Raw genomic sequence first — 22,064 nt, forward strand, 5'->3', positions numbered from 1 at the left:
AGAAGTGAGAAAGGGCACGCCCCAGTCTGGGGAGAAAGCAAGTTGGAAGTAAGACTGAGAAAGGGGGCTGTGGCCTGGCCCTGACCGCAGTGTGACCTCGGAATGACGGGCTGCGGGCCTCCTCCAGGCAGGAAGAGCGCACGGATCTGACCAGTGCCCACATCGGTGGCCATCTGTCCGTCTGTGCTTGCTTGTGGTTGGCGCTATATTTCCTCCGGGAAGCATGACCAGTCAGCGAGATGGTTCAGTCTCTCTGCCCAGCACCGCCCCCTTGGACTTGGGCAGAACAGGTGCGGGGAAGTAAGCCAGACGCAAAGATGCTGTTTCCACCAGGGACCCAAAACAGGCCAGTTGGCTGCAACAGGAAGTGGAATAGTGGTGGCTGGAGACTGGGGCAGGGGCATTCCGAGTTCCTGTGGGATGGATACACTTCCAGTTTGAGACGATGAAAAAGTCTTGGTGTTGGAGGGTGGCGGTAACTGAACAGAAATGCAGATGTACTTTATGCCCCCAAATTGTGCACTTAAACATGGGGAGAGGGCACATTTTATGCCCAGCCCCATCCAGCCTTCCTCTAGCTGGGCCCTTCCCCCAGGTTGAGAAGGCCACGGGCCATGGCTGTGTGCCCACAGAGCCTGCATCCCTCCACTAGGCCATCTTCTAGGGACCCAGGCCCAGAAGGTCTTGTCCAAATGGCCAGAGTCTACTTCCAGAGCCTGCACGCCCTCTTCCATTCCATCCTCTCAAGGGCAGGCTATGCAGTGGGCGTGTGCACGCGGGCTTGAGAGGAGGCTGGACTGGCCATTGGCAGGGAGTGTGGCCAGAGGCTGCGGGCACACACCGGGGTCTTACCTGGCCCAGAGCAGGTGCGGCAGGGCTGCTGCTCCTCCCGCACAGCCCTCTGCCATCCTGCCACCTGCAGGAGTCCCCAGTGCATTCTGAACCTGGTTCCATCACTTCATACCCTCCAGAAGCACTAGAACCAAAAGCCAGACTAAGGGTGCCTGGCATGCAGCTCTTGATCTTGATCTTCCAACCCCATGCTGGGTGTAGAGATTACTTTAAAAAAAAAAAAAAAAAAGACTTTACCCAGTTTGGGGGGAGGATGTGGAAAAATCTGAACCCTCATACACTGCTGGTGGGAATGTAAAGTGGTGCTGCCTATCTGGAAAATGAGATTGGCGCTTCCTTAGAAGGTTAAACCTCGAGTTACTCGACGGCCCAGCAATTCCACTCCTCGGCCGTTTATCCACCAGAACTGAAAATGTGTCCACACAAAACTTGTCAAAACGTGTGCACGAATGATTCTCAGTAAGCACTGGTGTAACAAGCCGGCTGGGCTCCGGCTGATGAGGGGGCTAACCCAGTGCAGCGTGTCTGTGTAGCTCGATGTCACTGGGCCAGAAGGAGGACGGCAGCACGGACACCTGGCACAACGCAGAGGGGCCTGCAGACAGGAGGCTGGGGGGAGGGCCCAGTCACGAAAGGCCACTTGCTGTAGAACTCCATTTCCGGGGAATGTTCAGAACAGGCCAGTCCTGAGAGACGGAAAGGAGAGGAGTGGTGGCTGTGGGCCGTGGGGACTGGGAGTGCCTGCTGATGAGTTTGGAACTTCCTGGGGTGAAGAACATGGTCTAAAATTAGATAGTGGCGACAGTTGCACAATCTTCTGAATATCCTAAAAACAACGATTTTAAGCTTAAAAAAAAAAAACAACAACCCACACAAATCTGGCATTCCACATCATACTGAAGGATGCTGTGAAGGGGAGAGGCTAAGAATCTCAGGTGCCTAGCCTGACTTAGAGCCCTGACTATTTAGACAAGGGCTACTGTGTGCCCTGGTGGGAGGCTCACAGGCTGTGAATGATGGTGAGCTGTTTGGGGATGCAGACTTCAGAACCAGGAGTGATGGGTCCTCCTCCTCCCTGTTTTGCAGATAAGAACAGGGGGTGCAGAGAGGGGACGAGACCCAGACAGGGAGGTGGCACCTCGGCCCATGGGCAAAAGGGCCCAGCTATCCAGGGCAGTGGTGGGCAACAGGCTCCTGCTGCTCCCCGCAGGGTTTGCTCCTGTGGACCTTCAGTCCAGGAGCATCTCACAGACCTGAGAGAGATGCTGTCCTTGCCTCCAGGCTCTGAAAGGGACTCTCAGGAGTCATTCTGAGCACACACAATCATTCCCTTGGGTATGGACTTCACAGGACAACCCCCACAGCCTCTGTGGCTCCAAGCAGTGCACAGCCGGGGTCCAATGCTGGACGATCAGGAACCCACCCCCCAACACACATCCATGGTGCAGTCAGACAGATCAGTACCCAAGGCCCAGCTCTGCGCTGTGGCCCACACTGCAGTGGCTGTGATAGTTACCGACCCCCTGCAGCAGCAAAGGGCTCAGGCCAGGGCCTGCCTCCCTGAATATGCAGCAGGAGGAGCTGCCTTGGCCCCCCCTTACCCCCCCCCCCGACTCCCCTCACCCTCCCACCCCGCCTTCCTGACCCAAGGACTCCCAGAGCTGGGAGGACACCAGGAGGCTAGAGTCCCGGAGGGAAGTAAAGGGAGAGGGTGGGTTCTCTGCAGGTGGAGCAGAGCAAGAGCTATCAAAGCCAGTGAGGGGGACCCCCATGCTGGGCTGGGTGGGAGAGGGGAGGCCTAGGTCACCTGCACAGTGCCCCATGTGGCCGGGTCAGCCCTGGGGGGACCTCAGCCTCACAAAGCTTCTGCCCTGGGGCTGCGTCTATGACAACTTGCCCTGGGGCTGCCCTGGGGCTGCGTCTATGAAGAGGGCTCACCCTTTGATCATTCCACTCTCAGGATCTGCTTGGCATCCATTTGTTTAATGGGTGAACATACTTGCTAGCAGGATTAGCTTCTGACACCACCTCCCGTTTCTAGCTATCTGTAAATGAGAATAAGGGCCACTATTTTTGCTATGAGCTTCAGTTAAAATTCATTTAAAGTTCTGCAATGCATAATTAGATCTATTGTGTGTCATCTATTGCAGCTGTTATAATAGAAGTGAATTTTGGGGACACCTGGGGGGCTCAGTCGGTTAATCATCTACCTTCATCTCACAGGTCATGATCCTGGCGTGCCAGGATCGAGCCCAGCATCAAGCTCCCCATCAGCCTTCTCCCTCTGCCTGCCCTCCCCCTGCTTGTGCACTAGCTGACTCGCTTGCTCTGACAAATAAATACATCTTTAAAAAAAAAAAAAGTGAATTTTATGCATTCCCACTTAGAACTTTCACTATTATTTTCATCTTGAGGGATTTCCAAGGAGACAGCTTCCAGAAGTCACCTTGCTTGCCTGGTTCAAAAACTTTGAAGCCATGATTATGAGTCTGAGTTGAGCTAAAAGTGAAAGGCCCCAGAGCTTTGCTTGTGCTGAGTATGGTTGTAGACAAAAAAGTAAATCAAAACACTCTTGAGCAAGGTAACCGGTGACTAGTTTCAAATCAAACTTCAGACCTTGTAAGGAGTACATCCTGCATTTGGTTCCCCGGGAAGCCTCTCTGTGTGACAGTCAGCTCGTGCTAACTCCCTGCTCTCGTCTTCCCTTGAGAACTAACGGCAGACAGCACCCAAGGGTTGTGGTCTCACAGGCCCTACTGCTTCAGGGATCGTAAAATCTAGAAGAAAGATCTACAGTCTCCAACTCAGTCTTCTTGTTACTTTGCTAAGGGGAAAATACACAGGAGATGAAAGTGGATGGCTATCCTATTTGAATCTCCTTGCTCCGTTCCAGGGAAGGATGGTGGCAAAAATTTCCAAAAGGGAATCCGATTATTTCCAGTCTTTTTATAATGCATAACCACACTGGTTTAAGTGTGACGAATTTCCACTCAAGTAGAGTCTTTCTCGTTCAGAAGAGTGAAATGGTTAAAAATAATACATATCAGATTTATTTCCTGGCCTTACAAAATAATCTGGAACTCAAATTTCTGGGATAGTGTTTGGAAGACCATCCCCCAAAATAGACTCTTTGAAATCTCCTCAGTGACAGTAAATTGGCATCTTTGAAGAGAATCTACTTTCAGAGAGCAGATATTGGGCAGAGCCAAGTCTCATGGATAAGAGAGGTGATCGATTGGGCTAGAGAACAAACAAACTCGTTTTGTCAGTGTTTATTAAGCCTTGGTTATGTGCAGGACACTACTCTGTGCTGGAAATACACTGATAGGAGGCCTTCTAAGGTGGTTTGAAGAACATTCTTACAGGAAAACTCAATGTCTTCAATAATACTAACAACATGAAAAGCCCACAGCCCATCAGAATGACTGCTTTTGACAGATAACACTTATTTGAAAAAGTTCTTTGATGTTCATTAAAAAAACTCATTACTTGGGGCGCCTGGGTGGCTCAGTGGGTTAAAGCCTCTATCTTCAGCTTGGGTCATGATCCCAGGGTCCTGGGATAGAGCCCCGCATCAGGTTCTCTGCTCAGCAGGGAGCCTGCTTCCTCCTCTCTCTCTCTGCCTGCCTCTCTGCCTACTTGTGATCTCTGTCTGTCAAATAAAGAAATAAAATCTTTAAAAAAAAAAAACCCAACTCATCACTTAATGCTATTTTATAAATCTAATTATATGAAACTGTCATGTGTCAACAGTGCTTTGTTTTTGTTTTTGCTTTTGTCTTAAGATTTATTTATTTATCTGACAGAGATCACAAGCAGGCAGAGAAGCAGGTGGGGGGAGTGGGGAAGCAGGCTCCCCGCCAAGCAGAGAAGCCGATGCAGGGCTCGATCCCAGGACACCGGGATCATGACCAGAACTGAAGGCAGAGGCCCTAACCCACTGAGCCACCCGGGTGCCCCAACAGTGCTTTATTTTATAATTGGTGGGTTTCTGGAAAGTTGTGGGGAAATATTTTCAAGTCATATGCACAAAGGAAACTTTTTTTTTAAAGCCCATTGTGGGACTTGAACTCACAAGCATGAAGTTGAGACATGAGCTGACATCAAGAGTTGGATGCTTAACCACCTAGGAGCCAACTTAGCCACCTAGGAGCCCCAAAGGAAACTATTTTAAGAGGGGAAAACTATATTCCACTTAATTCCAAGCACCATTTGCTGTGTATGTGTCAGAGTCTCCCCAGGAATTTTGCTCTGCTTTTGCAGAGATACCCTGTTATCTCCAGGAACCTGTGAACCTGCACATGGCCTCCCCTGTAGGAACGAGGAGGCTTGTGAGAGGCAGATCCTCCATCTGGGAGTCATCTTGATCGATGTGTGGTTTGTAGTTACTGCTCAGGACATTGTTACCGAGAGAAAAGGCTTTCCCACTACTTTACCCTGTTTGTGATCTCCTAGACCTGGTGTTCTATTTGATGACACAGTGGGAGCTCTCAGGCTCTCCAGTGGCTCTGCTTGCACTCTGGAGTAATTCTATTCTGCAAAAAGTCTGTTGAGGTTGTATCATGAAATTGCTGGGTTTGGAGATCAAAATGGTGATCTCCTATGGTTCAACCTCATACACTGAGAGGAAGAGTAGGTTGTGGTTTAGAAAGCCAACCTCCAGCATTGATCTTTTCTCCTTTTCCCTCCTCCAATGACATGACTGAGTGCTTTTCCAGCAACTCCATGTACATCTTAAGAAAAGGAACGTGGGGGGCGCCTGGGTGGCTCAGTGGGTTAGGCCGCTGCCTTCGGCTCGGGTCATGATCTCGGGGTCCTGGGATCGAGTCCCGCGTCGGGCTCTCTGCTCAGCGGGGAGCCTGCTTCCTTCTCTCTCTCTCTCTGCCTGCCTCTCAGTGTACTTGTAATTTCTCTCTGTCAAATAAATAAATAAGATCTTTAAAAAAAAAAAAAAAAAAAAAAAAAGAAAAGGAACGTGGAAGAATGTAGGCCGTTCCCAGGCCCCAGTCCACCCATAGGGAAGGCCATGGAAGTCCTTTAACACTGTATGTCATCATAAATCCTGTCTAGCTGCCCAGTGCTGAGAGAGACAGCTCAACAGTGGCTGGCCCAGGGACTGAGCCAGCTGTCCCTGGTGCCAGCAGCCCAGGGCAGCAGAAGCTTCTGTCCCTGGGAGAGGGTCTCAGAGACAGGACTCTCCCCCTCAGCGTCCTGAGCTTGGAAATGAAGGCACAGGATCATCGTAGAGACATACTGTGACGGTGACGCAGCCAAATTTGGAACCAGTCTCTGAATCCTCTCCACAGGAGCTTCCATTTCAATGGCGTGGAGAAGAAAGCCCTGAGTAGTATTTTGTAAGCCAAGTGAGCTTTTAGAGAGGGAAACAAAAATAACATCTGTTGGACTGGGGTCTAAACTCTTTCCCTCTATCTCATGTGGGTGCCATGGTACAGAATTAAGGACAGTACGAACCGTTTTGGAACATATTCTGTGGTGTTCTGAGACCTGGTACTTTAAAGACATTCCTACCACATCTGGAGTCCCCATCATGTGGGTCCTGCGATGTGCACTAAAATGGGAGCCATTGGGGTGCCTGGGTGACTCAGTGGGTTAGGGCCTCTACCTTTGGCTCAGGTCATGATCCTGGAGTCCTGGGATCGAGCTCTGCTCAGCAGGGAGCCTGCTTCCTTCTCTCTCTGCTTGCCTCTCTGCCTACTTGTGATCTCTCTCTGTCAAATAAATAAATAAAATCTTAAAAAAAAAAATAAAATAAAATAAAATGGGAGCCATTGTTGAATCGCCTGCCACACTCAGCACACTCATAGGGTTTCTCTCCAGTATGGATTCTCTGGCAGATTGATGAGGCTAGAGCTCTGGCTGAAGCTTTTCCCACACTCTTCACATTCCTAGGGTTTCTCTCTAGCGTGAATTCACTGGTGGGTAATGAGGTTTGAGCGGTCGCTGAAACTTCTCCTGCACTTGAGACAGGCATGGGGTTTCTCTCCTTTGTGGACCTGCTGATGGCTGCTGAGCATGGAGCTCTTGCTGAACCTCTTCCCAGACCCAGGGCACTGGTAGGGCTTTTCACCCGTGTGTGTTTGCCAGTGTGTTCTGAAGTGGGAGCTATCAGTGAAACTTTCCCCACTTGCTGCACTTAGGGGGTTTCTCCCCTGTGTGGACTCTCCGGTGCATGGTAAGCTGGAGCTCTGGTTAAAGCTTTTCCAGCACTCCCCACATGTATAGGGCATGTCGCCAGTATGGACTTTCTGGTGCGCTGTGAGGTTCGAACGATCACTGAAGCCCTTCCCACAGTCTGAGCATTTGTAGGGCTTCTTCTCCCCAGTGTGGATTCTCTGCTGGCAAACCAGATGTGAGCTTCGGCCACAATGGCCACACTTAAAAGGTGTCTTTTCCCCAGTGTGAGCTACTCTATGGACAGTGAAGCATGAACCCTGGCTGATGTGTTTTCCACATGCACAGCAGAGATGGGACTTTCCTCCTACATGGCTTCCCTGAGGACCTATGAATTTACCTACATTTCCTTCTGGAGGGGAGAGTGCCTCTTGCCCATTTTCTAAAGGTACTTCCCATGGCCTCTCTGCCCCATGTTCACCTTCCCAGTCTGTCCTCCAGTCAAGGGCCTGGGAAGCATCTGCTTTGGGTCTCTTTAAGAGCATCCCCCATAGCTCTGCTTCCTTGGAGATGTCCTGGCTTGACTTCTCCTTGTCCTCTGTCCTTGTTTCAAGATCTGAAAGAATGAGGTGAAACCACAAATGTGACCTCTTTCTGAGCTCAGAAGAATGGAAACAATGTGAAAGAGGCCCCTTCTGGACACTGAGAAACCATTTCTCAATGGTAACAGAACACAGTCCGCTTTCCCTTAACCAGAAACGAAGAAGCTGGACTATGGCTGAACCACGGTTAAGACAGCAGAACTGCAGAACTCCCTCCATCCCCCAGCTTCTAAGCAAGAGATTTGTGTGGAGATAGGCTAAAGAAAGGGAGCTGGACAGGATCCAGACATTTTACTTCCTCTCCCCATTCCTCAGAGGTCCTGCCCCTAAGCTTGGCTCCTCTTTTCCCATCCACCCGTAGGTTGACAGTCAGTTATAAAAAGCTGCCTTTCTCTTCTTGATACTGCCTTCTGGGTAGAGGCACAAGCCTGAGAATACTCCTGGCCTCTCTCTGTCCCCTCGCTCCTCAAACAGGAGGAAGGACTTCTTTGATTAACAAGGAGCTGGGCACTCATGGCTCAAAGAGACCAGCAGTGACAGCTCTATGCCAGCCAGGCTGTGGTCATCTAGGGCTGCCTGTGGGTCAATGCAAGGTTCATGTGAGGAACCCCACTGTGGCCACACATCAAACCACATTGCCCAACGGCTCTACCAGTTAGAAAGCTGCCATTTTGATCTCAACATCTGACTATGGTTCTTGGTTGGTCTGGAATTTGAGTGAGGGAAGAACAGTACTATTTATTGGATCCCCTAAAATTCCAGCAGAATTACCGAGCCCCACCAAGGAGGGAAGCTCCTCTTAACCACGAGAAGTTCACCCCTTCAATCATCTAAGGTTGACTATTGTTTAATTTGGGGTTGCCAAGGCTCACTTTTTCTATTAACCTCATTAAGGGACAGGTTTTTGGTTTTTTTTTTTTTTAAGATTTTATTTATTTATTTGACAGAGATACAGCAAGAGAGGGAACACAAGCAGGGGGAGTGGGAGAGGGAGAATCAGACTTCTTGTTGAGCAGGGGGCCCAACTCGGGGCTCAGTCCCAGGGCCCAGGGATCATAACCTGAGCTGAAGGCAGATTCTTAACAACTGAGCGACCCAGGCACCCCAAGCGACAGTAAATTATAGTTAAAAGTCAGGTAAAATTTTAAGTGGGAGGGGTGCTAGGCTGGCTTGGTCAGTAGAGTATGTGATTCTTGATTAAGAAGTCATGGGTTTGAGCCCCACCTTGCAGGTAGAGTTTACTTGAAAAAAATAAATAAAGGGGACATTTGAAATAAAGAAATTTAAGAGGGAAATCATGAACACTAATAATCTGTTTATATTTATGAGCAAAGGTAATGAAGGGGAGCAGGCTTTCCTGTTGCCACCTGCTTTTCTCTTCTTCTCCCTTCGCCCTGTGGTTTTAGCACCTCAGAGTAGTAAACCGGGAAAGCCAAGGGAGTGGGTGCTCTCCCAGCCCAGTGCTGCCTTGTCTGTGTTCAGAATTCCAGGTCTGACTTCCCAATTGGTGCCGTACTAGCTTTCAGTCATTTCCCACTGGCACAGGAAGTTTCCTGAAAGTCCTGGAGATTGTCATTCCAAAGCTCTTCACTTCTCTCCAGCCTCGAGACCCCATCTAGCCAGGGAACTGGAAGTCCTGCTCAAGGAAAAGCAAGAAGGGACATGGAGTTCCTATGTAGTCTGCTTTCTGTTCTACCTGGAAGTGGGAGCTGAGACAAACATCCCAGAAAGTCTAGTTTTCAGAAGAAAACGTGTAATGACTCAGGAAATGTGCCCCCTTAAGTGGGGAGCATAGGGCAAGGTGTTCATCTATGTTAACCATAATTGCAATGCTCACAATAAGGAAAACGAGCATTTTCTGAGTGCTAACCACATGCCAGGATCCTCAAAATCTCCCATTGAGGTAGATACTGTCACGATGTCGGTCTAATAGATGACGGTTCCTTCTCCTCTGTGTGTACCTCCTGCCCCTGTTCAAGCACTAGAAGTGGTCAGAATTCTTTAGGTACTAAAACTTAACCATCCCAAGATGCAAAGAAGCAAAGGAGGAAATCAGCCCTATGCAAATCACTGCAAGGCAGTAAGGAGCATGGATGCATGGAAATCATTCTCTTACTTAATGGCAGGGACAAGACTCAGAACAACCAATGCTACACATTCCCTGAAGAGTCAGTGTGAGCTTGGAAGGGAATCTGTGGCTACCACGCCTGGGGAATAAGCAAATGCCACTTGACACAAAGAGCAAAGACCTACACATCACCCATCTGGCTGGCAAACCAAGGGGGATCTGCTCTCCCACTCCCCTATTGTAACTACTCAGAACAAGGTTCCTGGTTCTCACCTGGAGCCCCCATCTTCCAGGTTCTTTCTACAAGTCTTCCACCAGAGTCACAGCCTACTCCCTACTCTCTGGATGCCTCTGTCTAACCCAGAGCTGGATCTCCTGAGGAAGGACAGTCAGGAACTCTTCCCGCATGAGCAACTCCAAGATCTGCTCTTTTGTACACTTCTGATCTCAGCCACTGATGACCGAGCTTCTGGAGTTGGATGAGGGCCTCCCAGGGTCCGGATGTTTCTTGATAGCAGAAATGCCAAAAGCACTGGCAGCAGATCTCTGGTCCAAGATCACTCCCTTGAAGGGAAATTTCCTGCTCCCAGTGGGAATCCTCTTCCAGCTTCACTATTTGAAGCTCTTCTTGCACATGAGGAGTCTGAATTTGTTGGTCCACCGCTACAGCCATTGTTCAGAGAAGAACCTTGCAACTGGGCTCTGAAGCTCAGACCTCTTCTTTAGCACACTGGGAAGCTACCTTGGGATAGGTGTCACTAAGTAGAACTTGAAATTCTAGAGCCGGAGATACATTACAGAGTAAACACTAGTGACATTCGTAAGTGTTAGCCCAGCAGGACTGAGGTGAAGAAAAGAGCCCTCCTGTTTTCCCCTTCCCAAGTCCTGGTGTCCATGGAGTCTGTCCCCCTGTCACTGGGGAGGAAGCTCCAGAAGTTTAAGAGGAGTGTCAAGGGCTAGTGATTTGGTGGAAAGTAGGGAAGCTTGAAGCTGTGATTGTATAGCAATTTGCCAGACACTGCGAAAAATGTCAACTATGTGTACTGACCAATGAGAGTAGGCTGGAGAAGATAATGGGGACCACGAACTGCCCACCTTCCCAAGCCGGTGGTCTTCAAAAGCTAGAGTGCAGGACAAGTAGGAGACAACGCACAAGGTAGCAGCACCTTGGAGAGCAGCGCCCCTGTGGAGCCGGCTCTAGGCTTCAGCAATTCACAAGGTCCAACCTCTTAACCACCCACATCTCTGGCTGGGCTCTTGGCGTTGGGCACCCCAAGTCTCAGTCCTGGAGTAACTCTCTCCCAGACAGGGAGACTTACCCTGGCTAAGGTTACAAGCTTTAAGAGCATGGACAATAAAAACACAGACTCATAGGATGTTAGAGCTGGCAGGAAAGTTAAGAGATACTTCGGCTGCGCGATCATGGCTCGGGGACTTGCCCAAGGTCACATAGTTGGTGAAGGGCAGGAAATAAACAGGGGCTCCACCCCTTGACCTTGGACTTGGGGGACTGGCCCTCAGAGCATGACTTACACTGGAAGACTACTCTGCTCCGTGGGCGACCCTCTCTGGAAGCTTTATTGGGTAAATGCGGGCCCTGGGGACGGGGTCGCCCTGGCGCCTACAGGGCCAGGGTCGTCCCCTCTGGGTAGGGTGGGCAGCGCAAAGGAGGGCCGCGCCAGCAGGGGGCGGGGGGGCGCATCCTACCCAGGGGCCACTCGCGGTGCCTGGGCTGGAGGCAGCATAATTCCGGATTTTGGTCCGGCCACGCCCCCCAACCTTTCGGGCCAGGTAGGCCAGCACCCTAGCTGAGAGTTGAGGGGGCCCGCCGAGGCCCTGCAAGTCCGGGTAGCTGGGCCCCCGACACCTTCTCCGCGGCCACTGCACATCCCCGCACGAACACCGAGCCCAGGCCCGTAGTCTGGGCATCTGGACAGCCACTAAACACCGGGAATGGAAACGAGAGCCCCAGGAGGACTTGGTTTTTGCCGGACTCCATTTCCCCTTAGACCTCTTTCTGTGCCCTCAGGTTGACAGCAGCATTAGCCAATAACTTATGGAGGTGGCCCAGGGCGTCTCTGTTTTTCGATGAATCATTAATGATGGGTGGGACCTCACTGCAGGCTGGATTTGAGAGTTCAGAGCCACAGCAAGAAGGGGTCCAGCTGGACACGTGTGTTTGCTCTCCTTTCCCTTAGTCCCAGTGGTGCTAAGAGAGGTAAGGACCCTTGCGGGCCAGAGGTGTGTGAGCATGAAGCTGAGACTCCAATTCAGATTTTTTGCCACGTAAGAGAGTACTTTTCCGGCATGGTTGTCCACTATGGTAATGCTTTACACACACACACACACACACACACACACACACACCACACATATCTCCCTCAGTTCCTGCCTGCACAGTCTTGGGAGATTCAAGGTAAATACTGTTGACAAGATGAGTACTGTCAACGCTTATTCATTCAAGATCAGTCGTGGAACATCAACGTTAGCCCAAGCGAGACCCTCCCTCCTCCTCTAGGGAATGCAGCCCAGTAGAGGATACATTTTTACTTTATTTATTTTTAGTAATCTCTGCACCCAGCGTGGAGCTGGAACTCAAGGACCACAAGATCAAGAGTCGCATGCTCCACCGACTGAGCCGGCCAGGCGCCCCTGCCCTGAATAGCCCACATATCTCCAATGCAGTGCAGTAAGGGCTAAAAGGTGCCTTCAAAGTGAATGGCTGGAAAGACATCCTGGAGAGCAACTGGGCCACTGTTTAAAAAAAAATAAAAGTGAAAATTACTGATCCAACTCCACAACCTTAACTTAGGGAGCTCCTGAGCAAATGGAACTTTCACTGGAAGCAAAATCAAGCATGGAGAGGATAGCCCCAAATACAGGTCCTATCCCCTTCACCATCAACACCACACCCAGTATTCAAGGGAGAAGACATGCATACACTGCTCAAGCTGTGAGCCACACTCCTCAGAGAATGGGATTAAAGGACCCCCAAGAGTCTACTTAGATGAGATACTTTCCCAGTTGTGGCCTCCTGGTCCCTCGGAGGACCATTATCCCAGGAAACGGAGACAGGTCCATTTTTTTGGTGAAAGCAGGTTAGAGTTACATGAAGAATAGGATTTCAATGTTCATTGTCACATGGAGTGACTAGCCTCTTCTTGGCAGCATTCTGGAATGGGACATATTGCCATCAGTTTTGCAGATGTGGAAAATGAGGCCTCCAGAAGTGAATTGCCCTCCTCAGCCTGCTAATCAGTGGCACAAGTGTGTCTAGAACTGGGTTGGCCAGGTCTCTCTGGCTCCCACCACTCCATCTACTACACCACAGGTGTCAGGGCACGAGCTGGAGGGAGACACATGGGAGCTAATAGCTCTGAGGGGCAGCACTGTTTGGAACAGCTGGAAGAGGCATGTAAAGGTTAGTAGGTCAGTGTCAGCAAGTTTGGTGTCTAGATTATTGGGATGTATTTAGAATAACATTGCACAAGAGGTGTCTATAAGCAGTGCCTGAGGAGCTGAGGATTTCCAGATGAAGGAGATAAGGAATTCTTATCTAGGGATCTAGGAATTCAGGGGATTACAGCCACATATGATGAGTGGAGACTAATGTTCCCTAGGCCCACTGGATCATCCATTTGACTCCAAGTTAACCAGTGATACCAGCTCATCTGCACAAGGGAATGTTTCCAGGGAAATCTGGAAGAAGGCATTACCATGGGAATCTTGGGCACTGAGCAGATGGCCCTGGGGGGCACAGAAGATAAGCAGGATTTGAAGCACAGCATCTGTTTCCTGAGGGGATTCGTGGCTGGTGTCTCCCTGCCCCTCACGTGACCCCCTCCTTTCGTTTCCTGCTGCTCAAGCACTAGCTGGTCACTCAAGACTCTGAAGCTGGCTTGCGATGGACGATATGCTCCTATGAATTGATAACTGGGGTTCTAGATTCTCCTGGTCTCTTGGAAATTTAGTTAACAGAAGCCTCCCACCCGGGATTCAGTCATCTCTGGATGTACTGAGGAAATCCAGGCTCTGCACCAGAAAGGCTGGGGACCAGAACTCTGTGGTAAATCAACCTCCGCTGAGGGCTCTCAGCAGGCACCCCTCAAACACCAGCTGTGTAAACAGTGGAGAGGCTGCGCCTGCCAGGGCCTGGGAGGTGTGAGGGGCCTGGGCAGTGTTTCCTTGGAGCCAGACTCCTTGCCCCACACCCATTCTTTTTTTCTTTTCTTTTTCTTTTTTTTTTTTTTTAAAGATTTTATTTATTTATTTGATAGAGATCACAAGCAGGCAGAGATGCAGACAGAGAGAGAGAGAGGGAAGCAGACTCCCTGCTGAGCCAAGAGCCCGATGCGGGACTCGATTCTAGGACCCTGAGATCATGACCCAAGCTGAAGGCAGCGGCCCAACCCACTGAGCCACACAGGCGCCCCAGGGCCTGGGAAGGGATGGAAGTTTCTCTGAATGGGACACTGGGAAGAGCCAGCAGGGGCAGGGAGCCAGAGGCCAGTAGGCTCTAGAAACACAGCCACTGCCGGTGCCGAGGCAGGAGCTCAGTTGCACAAATGACTGGGTGGAAAGGCAAAGGGAATTCTCCACCTGCCCTTACTCTCCACCAGGCTCGGAAATCCTCGGTCTCAAAATCTGCCTGTTGCCCAGGCACTTCCCCTTCCTCTGTGGCCTGGGGCTACTTTGCATGTCAAGAGGGTGGAAAAAGGAAGGACCCGACTGTTCTGTCCGGAAATTTGGAATAGCCTAACAGGGCCCAGCCACAGGAAGGGTTTGAACACCTCTGGGATGATCTATGAGGGACTGTAGGGGCAAGCCCAGCTTTGAGCCTGTAATGAGACAGGACCCGACATTAGGGATAAAAGGCTGGGAAGAGCCGGTCACATGGTCACGTGCAAGGAAGGGCCAATGACAGTTGTGGGTCTTCTTGAAGCCAGCTCCAGAAAAGACTTGTAGCCAATCTGTCATTTGTATTTCAGTGTTTTGTTGTTTTCTGTGTTCTTCCCATGGCTTTGGCAGTGCAACGGGCCCTGGCCAGTGTCCTTACTGAACCTCTCCTCCCAGCCTCCACATCCTCAGCCCTAAAGTGGGGATACAGACCTACCTCACTTACCTCCCTGCCTCATCATCAGGATTGAGTGGGGCTGTGGGTCAAGCTTAGCACAGAGCCTCTGCGTGGTCACCATGGCGTAAGCTGTCACTGTGAGCTACTGTGTCTTATCATAAACTATAAACACAACCCAAAGAGAAGTAAAACTCCATGAAAAAAGTAAAGTCTTCATTATGACCTGCCACAAGTTGTAAAATCTCTTATTGAAAGTGAGGGTGTGTGGTTAGTGGTACAAGTGTCTAGAACCGGGTCTGACCGGCTCCCAACACTCCCTCCACTACGTCCAACGTGAGAACGGGGGCAAGTGGACAAAGTGCTGCTTGGAGAGGACCCGAGGAGGGCTTCTGGGATGTGGCTAAGTTGTTTCTTGATGTGGGTGCTGGTTACACAGGTGTGTTCAGTTTGTAAAACCACAGTCAGGGTGCCTGGGAGGCTCAGCCATTGAGCGTCTGCCTTCAGCTCAGGTCTTGATCCCGGGGTCCTGGGATCGAGCCCCACATTGGGTTCCCTGCTCTGCGGGGAACCTGCTTCTCCTTCTCCCGTTCCCCCTCTTTTGCTGTGTCTCCGTTCCCCCTGACGGCTTTTGCTGTGTCTCTGTCAGATGAATAAATAAATCTTAAATAAATAAAATCTTTTTAAAAAGTGCAGTGAGTTTACACTTCCATATACTTATCTGTGTGTTGTATTAAAAAAAAAATTAAGGAGTACCGCCTCAGGATATAGTCCTATGAATGCACTGGGACCAAAAGGTGAGAATTAGAGACAGTCTCCAAGTTCCATCGCTTGCCCAGAGGGAAGAGAAACAGATTGTGCAAAGAAGATGCCTAGTTTTCCACTACCTTTTTGATATCTGTGGTATTTCAAAAATATAAGTTGTTTCATTAGGATATTGGTTAATTGATTGTTTTTAGAGATTTTTCTTATTTTTTAAAGATTTTATTTATTTTTCAGAGAGAGGGAGCACAAGCAGGGGGAGTGGCAGGCAGAGGGAGAAACAGGCTCCTGGGTGAGCAGGGAGCCTAATGCGGGACCTGATCCCAGGACCCTGAGATCACAATCTGAGCCAAAGGTAGACACTTAACCGACTGAGCCACTCAGACCCCACAGATGTTTTATTTTTTTAGGTAATCCTTAACACCCAACATGGGGCTTGAACTTAACCACCTCGAGATCAAGAATTGCATGCTCTAGCGACTGGGCCAGCCAGGAGCTCTGGTTAGTTGGTTTTTATAAATGTCTTCAGCTGTAACTTCATCCACCAATACCAATAAACCATATCTTAGGTGAGAGGCACTGAGGTTAAAACTAACTTACATTTAACATCTTAACCAAAGGGACGTGTGGGAGACAGAGTCCATTTTCCAGCTCAGAATTTGGGACTACCTGCCTCTTGCATTTCCGTCTATCCCCATGAAGAGAACTCAACTCGTAAAAGTTAAGGGAGTTCCTGTCATGCACCAGGCCCTGAGCTGGGGGCTGGAGACAGAGTTCGGTGTGAACATGACAAAGAGAAGGCGGAGGGGCAGAATCCTGTCCCAGGCTCTGAAGCTGGACAGTGCACAGGCGTGGAAACAGGGTCAGGTCTGCCAGAGAAGTGCAGGAAAGGCTTCTTAGAGGAGGGGGTACCCATGCTGAGTTTCCAGAGCTGTGCAGGTATGCCCTAGGCGGACGAGGCATTCCAGGAAAGGGGAATATCATGAGGACAAGGCGAGGGCACGTTCAAGGGGAGCAGTCAAGGGGCAAAGATGGTCAGGGTATTGGGATGCCACGAAGAGGTTCCACAGAGGCCCTGTTGGGAAGGCTTCATGTGCGTTCCAAGGAACATGGCCTTTCTGTAGAGATGGGAGCCCCAGGGGGTTACACTGTGCAGTGACAGGCTGTGCTCTGAGTCGGAGGTCACTCACGCTGCCAATAACTTGGAGGATGAAGTAGAGGCAGGGCTGGCGGGACCTTGGGGGTTACTGCGGTTGCAAGGGGCTGAACTGTACCCGGGGCCGGAGGGTGACGGTCATGTGGGAGCTGGGAGGTGTTAATAGGGAGACGGGATCTGTAGGGCCAGATTCCTGAGGGCTCTGAGGGAGGCAAGCGAGGAAAGAGTGTTAGAGGACTCCCAGGTTTGGGGTTGGGCGAGGCCGGGTAAGGCGGTGCTGCTCAGAGATGCAAGGGAGGCCCACAGGGAGGTGGCTTCTGGACATATTGGGTCTGTGGCTCTAGAACAAATGATTGTGGCACGTAAGCTACGGGATGAACCTGGTAGAAACTGGAAACCAGGGAAGGAGAAAAGTGGAGGCTAACACAGGCGGAGATGGGTCTCAGCCACCCTGAATGCCCATCTCCAGGCTGAGCCAGGAGGACGGAAGTGAGGCGCGCACTGTGGAGTTGCTGCTGCTCTGGGCCTGGGATGCTGAGGGAGGTTCCTGACATGTTCTCCAGGAAGGGGCGCCGAGCCTAGGAGTTGACTGGGTCTGAGGAAGAGGCCTGAAGGGTACAAAGCAGCCCCTGTAGGGCCCAGGAGAGGGAAGTGGGCAAGTCACAGAGACCTGCCAGAATGGGCATGGGGAACTTGCTGATGGTAAAGCATCGCTCTTTGTTTTCTTTTTACCATTTATTATGTATTAGAGAAAGTGCTGTGGGGGTGTGGCGGGGGGGGGGGAGATGGGGGAAGCAGACTCACCGCTGAGCAGGCTCCTCGATGAGACTCATCATGACCTGAGCCAGAACCAAAAGTCAAGACACTTAACTGACTGAGCCATCCAGGACGCCCTTATTATGTTTAACTGTCCCAAGGCTGTTCCCATGAACTGGGGACAAAACCTCAGTCCGTAAAGGCATGTAAATTTAGGGGAGATGTTCTTGGTACAGAAACACAGGCGTAACTGAATTGAGAGCCACGACATGGTGGAAATAGATCTGCCGAGGAGACCAGGGCTTCCTGACGGCTTTTAGGGAAGAAGACTCTGCCCTCCCATCCCACATTGAGTGGCATGAAGGCCTGTATGTGTCACGCCCTCCCTGCTTCAGCAGACCAGCTTCATGGGCAAGCAGGACAGGAAGCTAAAGACTCTTGACCTTTCTAGGACCACAGTGTGTCATTTCCCATTGTGGGTCCAGCCTGATCTTGTGTCCCTTTTTTTTAAGATATTTTGTGTGCCTACCAGGTAGAGAGGAGTAAAACAGAAAGTTTTGCAAAGCTTAATGTCAGTTCAGTTCTTTTCTTACCTTGAGACTTGGGGGAAGAAGAGAGACAGTATCTTCTACAACCCAAATCCCAGAACTTATTTTCAGCTAGGAAAGCACCCTATCCATTCTCCCTTGAATGGTTCTTGTAGCTTCCCAGACAGATGGGATTATTCCTCCTGTAAGAACTTGATGGAGACAGGTAATGGGATTTCTTGTTCATCACCTTTCCCTAGTACCTAGCACAGTGATGGTACTTAAGTCCTCAGTGTTTGCCAAATGGAATTAATGATGGGGATCTCACAGCCTTCATGGTTTGGTTTAACAATCATCACTGCTGAGCTTAGAGATGTCCTTCTTGTATCTAATCTAGTTGATTCTGGATAGAGATGATTCCCAATGACATTCTTAGGTGGCCACCTGGCTCCTTAGCCAAAGCTGCCACAGCTGCCACTCCAAGTCTTGGTTGACAGACTGAATGAATGCACAGTTGGCAAAGGACAGTGGACAGATGTGTGCACAGGTCAAGCACATAGGTCTTGGTTCACCAAAGGTGTGTTCTTTAAAGCCACTGATTTTTACTCCTTGAAGGTCTTGGACCACTTTCAGCCTATGGCAAGAGGTGAGTGGGTAGGAAGTGAGGTGTGGGTTGGTTAACAGTCAAGTTCACATTGAAAGGCAGATGCAGGAAAAGAATGGGACTCTATTTTATTAGGAAATATTGAGCATCCATTCTATAAGAACCAAGGCCCATTGTGAGCACAGGCTCTATGCACTAGAGGAGGTGGTTTCATATTTCCCAGAAACACCTTCTCCATTCTCTTCTTCCTTCCAAACACCTTGACCTGCTATCATCCCCTGGTCTTTATGGTTTCAAGGCTCAAGGACCCAAGAACAAAGCCCTGGTAGCATCCCACGATCAAGGATGACACCTGTAGGACAACTTCTATTTCAAGCTCAGATCTGTCCAGAGGACAGATTCTGTCCCCAGAATCAAGACTTCCTTAAAAATATGAAAGTATACAAAAGCTACCAGACAGAATTCTAGACTTGCTCATATAAAATAAAAACGAGAACAGGGGAATGACAAGTGCATAGAGAGATGATTTGGGGGCTAGTATCTGTGGGGGTGAGGACACAAGCCAACCCTGAAGGGTGCAGGACTGTTTCACCCTCAAAGAACCCACCAGCAGGTGGCTGGCGGTCCCTGATTTCCCATTCAAAAAACAAAACCCCACAAAAACTAGTGCATTCCCCTGGCATCCAACTTACCATAGGACAGTAAGCAGAGACATAAGCAAAGGTGTGCGTCTCCTCAGTTTCTACCCTCCCTGGTGGGTGCTGTTCAACTCTTATCAGTGGAAAGGCTACGGGGACACTGGTTCCAGGCCATACTCCCTCCAGTCTCTGGGTCCCTGACACTTTCTACAACTAGAGAAGGGCTTTACCTTCCTCTGGATGACTGAGTTGGAAAAATCCATCTACCTTGACCTTTGATTTGAGAATCAAAGCCCAGGACACAAGGCCAGGGAAAGCTGCTTCTGACCTAACAGCCTGGCATGGCAGGAGCTGCTGGTGAAGGCACCTTAGCCTGACCAAGGGGCGGCAGAACTACCAGACCGCACCTGTCATTTTCCAGTATTTCTGAGGCCTCAGCCTGGGCTGTGGGCCATGCTGTCTTCTGTCCCCCAAGAGAAACACTCCCCCTGTGCTACCAAAGGGGAAACTGAGGCCCGGAGGACCAGGAGAGAGGAAGCCAATCGCGTGTCATGCAACAAAACGGAAAGAGACCCAACTCTGTGGCCTTCAGTTCCCCTCCTCTGCTCTGGGGGTGTGACTCCATGCTCTAAGATGGCAGCAAATACTAGAATCGGGGATGAGTGAGGGTGAGATTCTGGCCCATGTCCCTAGAGACCTCTTGGGAAGAATGGCTTTCCTGGAGGGATGTCACCATTTGGGGGCATCATGGCTGGGCCCTGATCGCCCTCTCCATTGGCCCTCAGCCAGCTCAGTAGGCTTTGTCTTTGGCGTGCGTTCTCTGGTGAGTGATGAAGTTAGAGCTGTTGCTAAAGCCCTTGCCACACTCAGGGCACTTGTAGGGCCTCTCCCCCGTGTGGATGCGCTGGTGGATGATGAGGACGGAGTTCCAGCTGAAGCCCTTACCACACTCCGGGCAGCGGTAGGGCTTGTCCCCCAAGTGGGCGCGCTGGTGCATGACGAGGATGGAGCCCCGGCTGAAGCTCTTGCCGCACATTAGGCACTGGTAGGGCTTCTCGCCAGTGTGCGTCCGCTGATGCACCCCGAGCTGCGAGCGCTGGCTGAAGCCCTTGCCACACTCAGTGCACTTGTATGGCTTCTCGCCGGTGTGAACTCGCTGGTGCTTGAGGAGGTTGGAGCTCCAGCTGAAGCTCTCCCCGCACGTCAGGCACTCATAGGGCTTCTCGCCAGTGTGCGTGCCCTGGTGCGCGATGAGGCTGGAACTCTGGCTGAAGCTCTTGCCACACTCGCCGCACTTGTAGGGCTTCTCCAGCAGATGTGTGCGGCGGTGTGTGGCCAGGTTGGAGCTGCGGCTGAAGCTCTTGCCGCACTCACCGCACTGGTAGGGCTTCTCGCCAGTGTGTGTCCTCCGGTGTGTGATGAGCGCTGAGCTCTGGCTGAACCTCTGCCCGCACTCAGCGCACTTGTAGGGCTTCTCGCCTGTGTGGATCCGCTGGTGCCGGATCAGGTTGGAGTTATAGCTGAAGCTCTCCCCACACTCCTTGCACTCGTACGGCTTTTCGCCTGTGTGGATGCCCTGGTGTGTGTTAAGGCTGGACCGGTTGCCGAAGCTCTTCCCACACTCGGGGCACGAGTAGGGCTTCTCACCCGTGTGGGTTCGCTGGTGGGCAATAAGATTGGGGCTCCTGCTGAAACTCTTGCCACACTCGGCACACTGGAAGGGCTTTTCTCCTGTGTGGATCCTCTGGTGGGTGATGAGGTTTGCACTCCGGCTAAAGCTTTTCCCACAGTCTCTGCATTTGTAAGGTTTCTCCCCCGTGTGGGTGGTTTGGTGTCTGCTGAAGTTGGAACCATCACTAAAGCTTTTCCCGCATTCATTGCATTTGTAATATTTTTCTCCCGTGTGGGTCCGCTCATGGGTGATCAGGTGGGATTTCCGGCTGAAGGTTTTCCCACACTGGGGACACTCGTAGGGCTTCTCACCCAGATAGGTGCCCTGAAGGCCGATGAGCTGCCCGACTTCCCTGCCCTGTGTGGGCACCTCCCTGTGGTCCCCACTCGGGGCATTCCTCGGTGGCCCCCTGGAGCCACAGTCTCTCTCAGAGTCACTTTCCCAGTCGGATTGCGGAATGCCTTCCCCTTCTGGCATTTCTGAGAACATCTCATGTGGCTCGGCGTCCTCAAATAGATCCTGACTGGAGTTCTCCCCATTGTCACTCTGGATCTCAAAATCTGAAACAGTGAAGAAACACATGATTTATACTCAATTTCCTGTAATGATGAGAGAAGGAAAGGAAACCTGAGTGAAATATTTAAAAAATTAAACTAATGAAAATTAAGAAGCTAAAGGATCCTCAAAACTTTTTAAAAAACAGGTTCATTTCCTTCTTCGTGCTTATCTAGTTGTCAGAACTTATTCCCTCTCGGTGATCACCCAGAATTTCTAAGTCTTAAAGATTTGGGTTGTAGGTCTGTACCTGTTTCTCCATTGGGAAGTGAAGTCAGGTGGGAATCTAAAAATCCTACTCAATGGAAAGCAACAGGGTACACAGTGACCCCCAATACTCACCATGGCAGGTGCTCAATTAAATTTGGAGAATGAATGAAAGTGTTTTTCATTGGTACCAGAGAAATTTCCCTAAAGCTCAGTCTCCTTTCAAAAAGAGCAAATTTAATAATTTCACCCATTATGGTATATCCTGTGTTTATAATCTTATTAGATTATAATAAGTAAGACACAAACAAATGATGACAGGGCCCCTGCAACAAGGACTCAAGGTGTCTACACGATGACAAGTGGGCAGTTAGAAGAGCCTTAAAATGTATCTGTAGTAGGAGCTTACGGTTGGACCTCCCATCAGTAATATAAAATACCTACCAGCCAGAAACTTGTCAA

At 50.4% G+C, this 22,064-nt stretch overlaps 1 protein-coding gene across 1 annotated transcript; it reads right to left on the reverse strand.

The window, feature by feature from the left end:
• Positions 1 to 17,514: 17,514 nt before the first annotated feature.
• LOC131835565 (zinc finger and SCAN domain-containing protein 2-like) lies at positions 17,515 to 21,437 on the reverse strand. The gene has a single exon (XM_059179942.1). The coding sequence runs from the start codon at positions 21,420 to 21,422 to the stop codon at positions 19,959 to 19,961; it is 1,464 nt and encodes a 487-aa protein (XP_059035925.1). The 5' UTR covers positions 21,423 to 21,437; the 3' UTR covers positions 17,515 to 19,958.
• Between the last annotated feature and the right edge of the window lie 627 nt (positions 21,438 to 22,064).

The sequence above is a fragment of the Mustela lutreola genome, chromosome 7 (assembly GCF_030435805.1).
Source record: "Mustela lutreola isolate mMusLut2 chromosome 7, mMusLut2.pri, whole genome shotgun sequence".
NCBI lineage: Eukaryota > Metazoa > Chordata > Mammalia > Carnivora > Mustelidae > Mustela > Mustela lutreola.